The sequence below is a fragment of the Rhinolophus ferrumequinum genome, chromosome 22 (assembly GCF_004115265.2).
Source record: "Rhinolophus ferrumequinum isolate MPI-CBG mRhiFer1 chromosome 22, mRhiFer1_v1.p, whole genome shotgun sequence".
Lineage (NCBI taxonomy): Eukaryota > Metazoa > Chordata > Mammalia > Chiroptera > Rhinolophidae > Rhinolophus > Rhinolophus ferrumequinum.
Window position 1 is genome coordinate 42151583 of NC_046305.1, and position 12723 is coordinate 42164305.

General features: G+C 53.4%; 1 protein-coding gene across 2 annotated transcripts in view; it reads left to right on the top strand.

Annotated features, from left to right (window-relative positions):
• Window positions 1-12723, top strand: part of SLC6A17 (solute carrier family 6 member 17) — a 45968-nt gene that overhangs the window by 8890 nt on the left and 24355 nt on the right. For both annotated transcript variants that reach the window (XM_033092843.1, XM_033092842.1), the window contains 4 exons: window positions 5778-6148; window positions 9050-9207; window positions 10897-11023; window positions 11767-11948. In XM_033092843.1, the coding sequence (XP_032948734.1) occupies window positions 5863-6148; window positions 9050-9207; window positions 10897-11023; window positions 11767-11948 (753 nt within the window). In that variant the 5' untranslated portion in view covers window positions 5778-5862. The remainder of the gene's footprint in view (window positions 1-5777; window positions 6149-9049; window positions 9208-10896; window positions 11024-11766; window positions 11949-12723) is intronic.

Below are 12723 nucleotides of genomic sequence, written 5' to 3' on the forward strand. Positions count from 1 at the left end.
CATCGTGGCAGAAAATGGGAAAAATTTGAAGCTGGGAAATTAGACTCTAGAAAATTTGGGGGAGCTCAAAATGCATGAGTTCATCGATTCATTCATTCAGTTGATTCATGTCACATTTACTGAGCACATGGCAAAGATGGTGTCAACGGAGATCTGGGTGGGAGACCACGACCCAAACCTGGCAAATCTGTGAAATGGAGTCAGAGGTGACCGTTCTGTTTATTTGTCTTCTCAATAAGCTTTTCGTCCTTTCTCCTCCTTTCCATGTGGTAAGCAGATGCAGTTGGTAGGTAGGCACTGTTCCCTATTTCACAGATGAATAAGGAACACAAAGCTGGCTTCTAAGTCCTGGGGTCTTCCCCACATGTGCTGCAGGGCTGTACTCCATTAGAGTCCCCCAGCTGGGCATGCAGACTTCTAGTAGATTTAAACATCTCTCTAGTCAGATCGATTAGCTTTTTAGGCCTGCCTCTTTGTTTCAAAGGCGAAGGCAGTGGTTAGGACTTCAACATGGGAAGCAGGTTGTTCTTGGCGGGTGGGAAGGCATCGACCCGGAAACATCTGTAAGTCTCACGTTTTGTCCTGTGTGTGCCAGGCGCTGGCACTGAGAAAAGGAATCATGCATGTAAACAAGTACCTATACTAGAAAGCCGTATGGTAGAAGTGTAAAATAGTACATGTTACAAGGAGCGGACAGAGAAGGGGAAAGAAACGGACGGTAATTCGCACTTAGACAATCGTGGAAGGTGTCATGGAGGCAAGATAGTGGACCTTGACTGCACCTTCGAAGACTGGAAGCTTCAGTGGGCAGAGGATGGAGAGGGACTCATGCAGGGGGGTGGCGGGTGGGCTGGGAAAGGCAGGGAGGCCCAGTGGAGGAGATGCAGATGTCACAGCCAGTGGGAGTGGGGCAATGTGGTATTGCAAGAAGCTGCCTCTGAAGGCCTAGAAGAAGCAATGAGTTGGGAACCTGCTGGGGGCATCTAACCCAGAGAGGGTCCGAACTCGAGCATGACGGTGAGAAAGAGGACAGACCTGAACACACTGATAGGACTTTATGACTTTTGGACGGACCATGAAGGAGGGAGAGATCAAGAACGGGGCTGGGCTCCTGGGCGAGAAAACCCGAGGAGATCCGCCACCAAATCCAGGCCAGGGCCTGTCAAGAGCAGTTTGCCCCAGGTGACTGCCAGAGGTTTCAATAAAACAATGAAAAATAATTTAGAAGATAATTTGTGTCTCTGATAACAGTTTGACCTGTTTTGGGCTCCGTGGAAGCCCAGAGGCTCTGAGATAATTAGGAGAACTGCTTGGGCCACCACCCCGTGTCATGTGGAATCAGGAAGCTGTTCAGGTCTCTGAGAAAAAGGGACCCCAACCTTGCTTCCTTCTCACCACAGATTAGTCTAGAATTGAACCTTGGCTGTATGACCTGGGTAGCTTCTCTGACGACGTCGAGGTTTGCATTTAAGAATGTGTAGCACTCTTTCCAGAGCCTCGAGACCTACGGGTAGCAAAGTGAGGCACACCCCATGGGCCTCGTAGAAGTGAGGCACTGGGGGGTCTGTAGTTACCTTGGCTGCCTGCTTTCCCGAAGATGGTGGCTTCTCATTCAACTCCTCTAGGAGTCTGACTTGGAAAATCAGTGATTCCTTTGAGTGACCTGGTACAACCTTCCTGAGTGAGTGATACTCCAACCCCAGGAGGCAGATGCTCAGAGGGCCGGCTTAGCATTCCAGAAGGGCCTCTGGCTGCTGTGGGGTGGAGGGGCTCTGGCGTGGCCCTGGTCTCAAGTGAATAGCCATCCCCACCTCCTTGAGGTACCCGCTGACTGCTGTGCTTGAAAAGAGGTGGTGGCATCCTCAGCCATCAGGCAGGAGGTATTTCTACCTGTCTGCTTCCTAGTAGGGCTATTTTCTTCTCCTTTTAAAAAGATGCACAGTTTGTCTCTGTCCTGCTTCTCTCACGTGTGCTATTCTGCGCTGTAAGCTGCACCCGGTTGCAAAGTGACAGACGTCAGGGAGTCTTTCCTGGCACTCCAGCCCCTCTGCTCTGTGCTTTAAGTAATTGAGGCATTCCTGTCAGAATGCCATGAAACTTTATCATCTCACGAGCTGCTCGTGAAAGCAACTATACAACCCACTCAGCAACTACCAGTGGGTACTCTGAGTACAGCTGGGCTGCTGTCAAAGCATCCGCACAATGCTCCAGTGAGCTCTCACGAAGGTGGTGGTGTGACAGGCTGAAGAACCTGCAAGTCTAGTGCCTGGAGCACGTCACTCCTTGCTCGCACCCATGTGGGGGCACTCCCTGGATATATGCAGAGCTGAAAGGAGCCTCCGAGATTATTCAGACCAACCCATTTTACACACAGGGAAACTGAGGCTCAGAGAGGTCAGGGCATTGGTGCCAGTTTGCACGGTTGGTGGTGGGTCAGGACCAGCAGCTCACTGGCCTCCTGATGCCTGAATCATGGCTGTCTCCTCGGCCTGTGAAGGTAGGGCCAGAGAGAAATCGCCCCTCCTGGGTGCTTCTCTCGTCCTGGTGCTTGTCCCAGGCAATGCTTTGGGGTCATTGGCTGGGTACACATCACATTTCCACATCCTGGTTTGAAAGCTGACCTTTCACCAGTATAGAAACTCCAGGCTTCAGGGAATTGGGGAGGGAGGTGCAGGAAGGGAGGTTTGTTCCAAGTCACTGCTGCCACCTCCCCTTTAAAAGCATGGAGTGAGCACAGAAATGAGGAGACCTGGGTGGTGACAGCTGACAGCTGTGTGATGTGAGCCATGCACTGTCTTCTCTCTGTTCTCAGCGCGAGGGATATAGCAGCAAACAAAATAAGCCAAGTGTCTCCCCTTGTGGAGTTGATATTTCTAGTGGAAAGGCCAGGTACTAAAGAAAGAAATAGACATATAGAAGGGCCAGTGGTGATACATGCTATAAAGAGAAATAACATGGGGTGGGGTGTGGGATTGCAAGTTGGAGGGTTGCTATTTGATGGTATTCCTGAGGAAGGGACATTTGAACAGAGACACTCGGGAAATGTATGTCAAGTGAGTGACTAAGTGAATGAATGAATGAATGAATGAATGAAATGGGAGCTCCCAAAACCAGGCCTGTCTGACTTCAAAGCCCCTGCTCTCCACCACCACCAACTGTCTTCTTCCTGTGCCCATCCCGCAGCAGAGTCTGACCCAGTGGCTTTGGGCAATTCACTGCCTCTCTCTGGGCCTCAATTTCCTCATATGTAAAACGAGAATGTTGCTAGCTAGGGTCCCTTGGGCTTTAGTATTTCTAAATGTCGATTCAGGTGTTGTCACCTGAACATATTCACTGAGCATGGAAGGTTCCAGTCACGACTGCAGCCCCACCCAAGCCCTCAGCTTGCACATTTGCACCAGCACTTTGCATCCTGCAAAGCTGATGGCACAGCAGTCCCCTGGGCCCCAGCCTGCAGTGCGGGATGCTTATGTTCGTCAGGGACATCTTGGGAAGAAGGAAGAAGCTCATACTGAGCTGATGCCTGTGGTTTCCGCGATGCTGTTGTGGTATCCTCTGGCTTTACCAGAATGTGCTAATTTTGTCCTTGAGTCTTCCTAGTTTAAAATGACGCTCCCCCTGCCCCCAGCCCTTTCTCATGTTGGTGATCAGAGCTGCTGCGCAGAGGCTATTTATGGGGAATTGTGTTCGCCAATGGGTCAGCATCAAGATACATTCTGCCGACTTGCGGAATCCCCTTTGGTTTGCTCCAGTTGTGGCAGGATGAGCAGTAAATCATATTTCATGCATTGCAGATTGTTCTGATCAAATCCTGCTGCAGGCAGAGGACTTAGAGAAAGGCTCTGAGCTGAGGCACCCTGCTGATTGCTGTCTTCAGCGGGACCAACCGACCCTTCTTCCTGGCTCTAGTTTTAATAAAAATTCTCAATGTATGCTGCAGGGGAGGTGGGGTAGCTAGACAAGCAGCCATCACCTGTGCCTTGGGTTTTCTCCATGTGAGAGCCCTGGGGACAGGGACCTGCTGACGGGGTGAGGAGGGGCTGCTCATCCTGGCAGTCCAGGCAAGGCCACAACCACTAGGGGCAGCTTTTGCTTGTGTAGCATGGGCAGGGCAGCAGCTCCCGGGGGAGGCCGAGGACTGAAGGGTCCACAGACACATAGTGCCACCTTGGGGCACCTCTAGGACAGAATGGAATGTTCAGGTGACCCCCTGTGAAGTGAGGTGCCAACTGAGAGCTGCATTTCTTCTAGGAAATTCTGAAGTCTTCTAGGCAGGCCGGCTCTGCCCAGTCACTCCAGAGCCCAAGACCCTGACTGTTCCTGGGGTGGAACAGTCGCTAAAGACTTCCTGTCGCCCTGGGATGAGGAGTGGAGGGAAGTGTCACCCACGAATGCGGTTCGAGGCCTGGCCTGGGGAGGGCTGGCTAATCCCACAGGCCAGCATGGACAGTTGTCCCTATCCGCCAGGCCTCCCAGCTTTGTTAGCAGGAGCTGGCTGGCCACGTACCCTCAGAGGTCAGGTTTTTGCTGGAGTCAGCCAGGAGGTCTGGCTCAAGCCCAGCAGGGAGGGCAGCCATGCACGCTTCTGCTGTGCAGTGACCTTGCCCATGCCATGCAGGTGGCACATCCGAGGAGAGAACAGACCGGAGCGTGGCTTCCAGAAGCAGGTCCTCCTTTAGTGACGTAATTCCAGAGCCAGGTAATCTACATCCCTAGAAAGATGCAGAGCAAGTGCAGGACGGGGGGTACATGTGTTTGATTTTAAATCCTCTGACCTCCTCTTAAGGAGGAGATGCTTTGAAATATAGCCGAATGCTGGGATCCTTCAAAGGACTCACTTCCTTGGTGCTTGACTTCTTTAAGGGGAGGCATGAAAGATGGATGAGGAATAGCAGGAGCAGGGGGGAGCGTGTTGCCTCCCCCGCCTGTGTTGTGGAGACATTATCTGCTGTAAAACTGTCGCTGAAGGATGGAGAACTGGCTCTTGGCTGCGCTGGCTCTCAGATAATGTCAGTGGTGAGCAATGACCCAGGATTTGTTGGCACCAAGTGAACTCCTCCAGGGCTCTGGTGCCAGAATCCTTAGTGGAGCCTGGTCAGCGCTCCTGCCTGGGGAATGAAGGCGCCAGAGGCCTCGTGTCCAGCAGCCCCACAGTGAGAGCGATAGCCTTTTCCCCCCTCCAATGTTAATATCATCTGGGGATCATCTAAAAATACAGAGAAAGATTCCGTCGGTCTGGAGTGGGCCTGAGATTCTGCATTTCTAACCAGTCCCTGTGATGCTGCTGGTCCATGAATTACCTTTTGAATAGAAAGACCCTGGAGAAGGCAGATGCTGGCTTCCCTGGGTCCCACCAGGTGGTTTGAGCTCAATAGAGCACAAGAGGGCTTGGACCTGGTCCCACCTGCACCACCCTGGGAGGGAAAGGCTGTGAGATCTCCACGGGGTCTTGAACACTCTTGGATGTGCAGGCAGGAAAGGGAGCACTTGTTGTGGATGACCCTTGATTTGGGTTTAATGTCTGGTGTGGCCTCTTCTGCCCCATTAGGTTTACTCTTCTAATGGCGCTCAGGTAATCAGGTAAGGCCTGGGGAAACTGAGTCTGCAGACTTTAGGCTCCTTGGGGGCACCCCTGATGGGGAGGAAGGCCAGCGCCATATTCCAGGCCCCTCACCAGCTCCACGTGAGTGATGGGCGTGGATTTGGTTGTGTCTACCCGAGTTTCCCACCTCACTGGTATTGCCAGCTAATCGTCTCCTGCTCACCTGGCTTCACAGGTCCCGGATGAGAAGGCGCTGAGGACCGCCACGTCCCACCTTCTCTGTGTGCTGGGAGCAGGGCCCTGTGGCCTCAGTGGCACCAATGCCAAAGAACAGCAAGGTGACCCAGCGTGAGCACAGCAGCGAGCATGTCACGGAGTCGGTGGCTGACCTGCTGGCCCTGGAGGAGCCTGTGGACTACAAGCAGAGCGTCCTGAATGTGGCCGGTGGGGCCGGCGGTAAGCCAGGGGCCGCGGAGGAGGAGCTGGACGCAGAGGACCGGCCAGCCTGGAACAGCAAGCTGCAGTACATCCTGGCCCAGATCGGCTTCTCCGTGGGCCTCGGCAACATCTGGAGGTTCCCCTACCTGTGCCAGAAAAATGGAGGCGGTAAGAGGCAGGCCCGCTGGCCCTGGGGGTGCTCTGCAAACGGGCTGGGCTGCGAGGTGACAAGGAACACCCCTTCCCTAGGCAGAATCGGAACCCTTGTCGGTTGGAGGTCAGGATTGCAGAGTAAGACTCCCCCAGGAATCGCTAAGAGCTGTCAAGAACCTAGATGGCCTGGGTTCAAGTCCCAGCCCAGCTAGTCAGCTCTCTGTGCAAGTTTCTTCCTCTCTCTGTGCCTCTCTCTCTTCCTCATCTGTAAAATGGAAATAATAGTACTTCCTGCCCCTCAGGATACTTGGCAGGATGAAAAGAGTTTTACATGTAGAATACTCAGCACTGTATCTGACACATTGTAAAGAGTAAAAACTGGCGATTGTTTTTACACGCTCACTAGGTGCCAGGCACTGTTCTAAACACTTACTGGATATTAGGCTGAAATTCATGATACGGTTGATATTTGAGCATCTTAGAACAACCAAAGCACCAATTTCATATGGTTCAACCATCAAATCCCCACAACAACCCTCTCTGAGGAAGGAGTTATTATCACCCTCATTTTAGAGACTGCAAAACTGAGGCACAGAGAGGTTAGATAACTTGCTCAAGGTCACACAGCTAGTAATAAAGTCAGGATTGAAACCTGGATAGCTTGGCCCCAGGGCCTGAGCGTGCTATCACCACACCTACTGCTTCCTAGGTAGGAGGGGCCCGTAGGCCACCCGCTGAGTTTGAATCCCTCTAGTGGATTCTTGCCCTGGTATCAAATCCCTTCTACTCACCAGAGTCTGGGTCTCTACCTGTACTCAGTATGCATCTCAATAGATGGAGACCATGGTGGTCTTTCAAATCCCAGGAATAACCTCAGGGTTGGCCAGAAATGAGACCCAGACTGTACACGGAAACATAAAGTGTTAGTGACCCAGGAGACCGCAGAGGTCCTGGAATCCAATCCCTATAGCCATCGTCTGCTACATTTCCCAAGGCCCTGAGCAGTGCTCCCCACTGTTTAGACTGATGACCTAAGGCTCCTGGAAGCCACTGGAACATCAAAGGAAACCCAGGTGTGTCCCTAAGCTATATTTTCCAAGGTGGAAGAGGGTGCACTTCTAAAGAATATCAAGTACCTCTGATTAACCAGGAGAGCTGCCCACCCTGCTCGCAGGCCCCAGCATTGTGGTTAGGCACGCTTCAGTGTGGTGCACAAACCCGCTTCAAGTCAGCGTCCTGGGGTCTAGCTGAGGCAGACGGGCCTGAGTGACGGTGGCGGGTGGCAGACGGCGGGTGGCTGGTCTTTGTTGGGGGACCCTTCTTTGGACAGCACTTACCTGGATGTTTTCCCTGGTTCTTTGGTTAGAGGAGAGAAGCATCCACAGAAGATGCCAGTCGACTTCTTTGACACCCTTAAACCCATCTCCCTGCATGTCTTGCCCCAGCAAGGACACACGGGCGAAATACAAAACCAGTGTGGCTGTGTCCCTTTGCTCTCCTGCAGATCATTTCTCTTCTATTTCCCCGAGCCCGAGACCGAGAGACAGCTAGGTTAAAAGACAGAACCGGGACTCCTTCAGGCCCTCCCTCTTTCTAGCACCAGGATGGAGCTGCTTGTTGGTGACGTGTTTAATTTACGTGTTCATGTGACTGTGCAAGTGTGTGTTTAGTGAACGAGATGCTGTTGTGTAAGCCTCGGAGGGTGGTCTCCCTTGGAAGCCTTTCCTAATTAGCTGCATTGGACCCAGACCCCGCTCTCAGCACATATGGGCTCAGCTGGTTCTGTGCGACGTGAGTGTGTGTGAGACGTGTGACGTGTGTGGACATACGTGTTGACGTTGCTCGTGTGAATCTTCGGGTCCTGCTAGCTCTCCCTGGAGAGCATGTGGGCCTTCTGCTGCCCTGAGATGCCCCCACTCCACGTGCCTGAGGAATTGCCAAGTGCCATGTCTTGTTCTCAGCAAATGCTGATCCCTTGGGTTCGCTGGCAGATTGGGCACAAGTTGGGGAGCATCTAGGATGTCATGTTATGGGGGGCAGAGCAGTGTGGCTGGGGGTCTTGTGGAGACCCCCAGCTTTTGAGACTTGGTCTGAGGGTGCTGGGTGACCATCAGGGCACGGGTGACTGGGGCTGGTCTGACACCGTTTGCTGGACAGTCAGGGCTGTGCCAACAGCATTGCTGACAGGACTAGGTCGTTGGCACAGCTCTCAGCAGGGATCACTCGTCTGTGTCCAGACATGGTTCTAATTCTCCTGCTAAACGCCCTGTCACTTGGAAACGAGATGGTGTCTGCAGTGAGGCCCAGGACAGCGAGTTTAATTTATCATCCGGAATCTTTAGCGAGATCCATTCTATCCTTTATGGTCCTCCGAGCTACACTCTTCTGAACTGCTAATTTCTCTCCTGTTCCTCCCAATTAGCTGTGGATTAATGGCCATGCCTGTCAGACCCCTTTCCCTGGAGAGCTTCTAAGCTCCACTTCCTTGGAGCTGCCCAATCTGCTGCGTCAGCATCTGGCTCAGGCACAGGGACGGCTGTGCTCGGGGTCTGTGCCTCTGGGGGGCCCCGTCCATCTGGGCTTCTGCTCTGTGGGTGGGAGGGGTTGTGAACAGGTGTCCACAGAGCACGTCCCAAGGCGAGTGTGGCTGTCTGCCTGTTTCTGGGCCTAGACTTCTAAGCAGGAGGTGTTGCTGTACATCTGGGCCTTAGCCTCTCAGGTCAGGGGAGTCAAGGGGGAGAAGGAGGGTCTCGGTGGCCAGTCGGTCCCCCGTATGAGCAGCGCATTCCTGGAGGACTACCAGGACCAGTGACAGTTTGCGATGATCAGCAATGTGGGTGGGATGGTGGGACCTGACTGCCGGGCCCCTCGCTGCCCGTGTGGCAGGGCCCTCTGACATCCCTCCCGCCTCCCCAGGGGCCTACCTGGTGCCCTACTTGGTGCTGCTGCTCATCATCGGGATCCCGCTCTTCTTCCTGGAGCTGGCCGTGGGGCAGAGGATTCGCCGCGGCAGCATCGGCGTGTGGCACTACGTGTGTCCCCGCCTGGGGGGCATCGGCTTCTCCAGCTGCATAGTGAGTCGGGGGATGGCAGTGGGCACCCACCGGGATGGAGGGAGGCCGTTCTCGGATGCAGGGTTTATAGACCAGAGTCCTGGGCCGGGAAAAGTGCAGGGAGGGAGACCCTCAATGGGAGAATTGCTTCCAGCTGGTGTCTCAGAACCGCGCATTTCCTACACTGAGAGTTGGCTCCACTGCCTGAAGCAGGATGTAATATTTGGGATTGTTACTAAGGAGGAAAGCCTGGCGCATATTCACAAGGGGGTGCCTGAGACATCTCAGCTAGAGTTCTCTGGGGACATGGAGACCACCCTGGATACCCTCTCTGTTTACCAGCCCATTCGCTTCCTGCGAGGAGGACCCTTCTTCCTCTTTCTTTGGTTAATTGGGTGAGTGGGTGGTACAGGAAAAGGCAGCTCTGGGACACGGGGTCTCCTTGCCATTTTGCTGTGTGCCATTTTGCTGAGTTGGAGGACTCAGACCAGAGCCGACCCAGGAGGGGTGAAGCTTTGGAACAGGGCGAGACAGGGAGACCCCACTGGCCTCTATGGCGAGCTCCGTGAGAACTCTAGGCTAATCCACGGGGGCCTGGCTTAGCGCTCTAGGTGAGGACACCGAGCCTCCCTGTAGGTCAAAGCCTGCAGATGCTCACGTTCTCACCTGGGATAGAAACTGGAATCTGCTTCTGGAAGGGCCTGAGGATTCTGTTAGGCCTGGCCACAGGGCCAGCCAAACCTGCCTCAGGCAGAGACTGGGAGAGGGTCTATGCAGCTCCCCCTCTCATGCCGGCATCACCTCTGCACAGGTGGACACAGCCGAATACAGCGCACTGTGCTGGGGCTGGCCATGAGAGTGAGTGAGATCTCCCCCTTGGGTGGAAAACACCCAAGGAAAGGAAGTGGGTGTCTCTCTCTCTCCCTCTGTATCCCCTGTAATGTGTGCTGTTAGGAGTGTCTGCTCCTGCACACCAGGGCTCCAGTGAGATGGATGAAGTGAGGGGCCCTCAGCTGTCACATGACTAGTCGTGTCACTGATGCATAGTATAGCCTGGAGACCGCAGGGACCTGTCAGTATCCTGGGTGGACGCAGCAGATTCCTGCACGTGAAAGCACTGTTTTCAAAGAAACGCCTTGATCCTCAGTCAGAACCCATGCACTCCTATTTTAAATACAATTCTACCGAGGTTAGTTACCATGCTTCCGAGAAATGAGAAGTGACATCTTTCTAGAGACAAGAAATGAGCACTGACATCTTTCTAGAGGCAGGTTGCTGACATTACCCAAGGGAGAGTAGTGTCCTGTGAGAAGGGTGGGCATAGGAAACCAATAAACATCTAGAAACCCTCAAAAAGGGTAGCGGGTCTGTGGCAGTTAACTAGAGAGGCCGAGAAGCTGTACCAGTCTCCATTGCTCCAGGGATAGCTCTGGAATTGGGATCCTGAGCCATCAGGAAATGATGGGGAAGTACTTTAAGCATAGTAGAAGAATTTCAAAGTGGAAAGGATGCACATTTTAAGAGTTTATTGCTGAAAGGAGAGAACCTTAATATCTGAAACATTCCTCTGTGGATTCTCGGAATGCCAGATGGATGGAGGATTAGGAGGGGGCGTCCTCCTCGGCTACGTGAGGCTGTGTGGGCGTGGCTGGGGGTGGGTGGGCGGGGTTCCCTGCAGCCTAGGTGACCCCACGCTATGCCCTGCTCCAGGTCTGCCTCTTCGTTGGGCTCTATTACAATGTGATCATTGGGTGGAGCATTTTCTACTTCTTCAAGTCCTTCCAGTACCCACTGCCCTGGAGTGAATGTCCTGTCATCAGGAATGGGACCGTGGCAGGCAAGTATGGGATCCCTTGAATATGACCAGCTGGGAACCCCTGCCAGCCCTGTCCCAGGAAGGAGTCAAATGAGTCTAAGAAGGTTAGGCACACATTTGGGATTTCATCAGCTTGCTGTGGCACCTGAATGAGATGCCTACCCTTGCTGACCCTCATTTCCCCGTACGAGCTCTCACCAGCCGATCTCACAGAGTTCTTATGGGTATGGAATGAACTAGTGAGTGTAGGTAAAACTCTGGAAATTGTGACTTTTCTTTAGTTGTTATCGACTACGCCATGTTAATCTAATACCGTTCTCTCTGGAAACAGCCTTAATTTGTGTGCCATCTCTGTAAAGGGCTGGATGATTTATCCCACCTCACAGATGGGTACACTGAGGCCCAGAAGCAACTTTCTTATGGTCACACCACTGATTTAACCAGTTCTCAGCTCAGGACCTTCCCAAGGGACTAGAGGCCAGTTCTACGTAACCCTTTGTGCCTTCCATGGAGGGACGTGGGCAGCGGTGGCATGAGAGGGACTTTAGCCAGATCATTGTGTCCTGAGGTCCAGCTCCAGTCGGAAGCCCAGGAGTCCTTGCATTCTGCCAGATCGTGACTCACCCAGAACGGGGACAGCCCCTCCCTGCTGCCCTCACTCAGTGATCCCCTCACCCACTGCTACTCTGAGTGGGGGTGCAGCAGAGGAAGTGGGCCCACAACCTCGTCACTAAGGTCCTGTGTGGCTTTTGCGGCTGTTGCAGTGGTGGAGGCAGAGTGTGAAAAGAGCTCAGCCACTACCTACTTCTGGTACCGAGAGGCCCTGGACATCTCCAACTCTATCTCAGAGAGTGGAGGTCTCAACTGGAAGATGACCCTGTGCCTCCTAGTGGCCTGGACTATTGTGGGCATGGCTGTTGTCAAGGGAATCCAGTCCTCAGGGAAGGTGAGTCTGGAGGGGCCACTCAGAGCTGCATGGTCTGAGAAAAGGATGGGGTGCAGGGGGCTGAGAATTCTGGGTTGCCCCATGCAGGGTTCTGTGGGTGATCTCAGCCTCTGGATGGCTCAGGATGAGGACACAGGCCCCCGAGGAGGAGATGGGGGTGTCACTTGTAGTTCTGTTCCTGGTGGACAGCCCACCAGGACTGGGCTTGCAGAAAATCAGGGCTTTGACCCCAAGCTCCCTCTGTGCTCAGATAACTCAGGCCCACTCTGCAAACTACAGAGAAGGAAAACTAGGAGCAGTATTAACTCAGGGACATTCGTCTAGATCCCAGCCCCAGTATCCCAAGCAAAAGCCCCGCTCCACAATTTTGGTGAAAACCAGCAGCTCACTGTGTGTACAGCTAACAGGCTCTGTGAGCAGGTGGGTGCTAGGAGTGAAGGGGGCGTCAGAGGGCAGCTCCACACTGGCCTCTACAGCTGCAGACCAGCTGAGCCCCACACACCTTCTCCCCGCAGTTCAAATCCCCTTCGAATAAGGGCCCTTTATTCTTCATCACATGTCAGTATGCACAGCCCAGTATGCTAGGGCTGGAAAGGACGCTAGAGATCCTGTAGCCCAATCCACTCATTCTACAAATGAGAAAACGGAGGCCCAGAGACAGGAAAGCATCTTGCCTGAGATCACACAGCCAGTCTGTCCCAGAGCTGGAACTAGAGCTGTGGCTATTTGTCTGAGGCTGTAGGCGCTTTACCAGATTTGATGAGCAAAGAAGCTA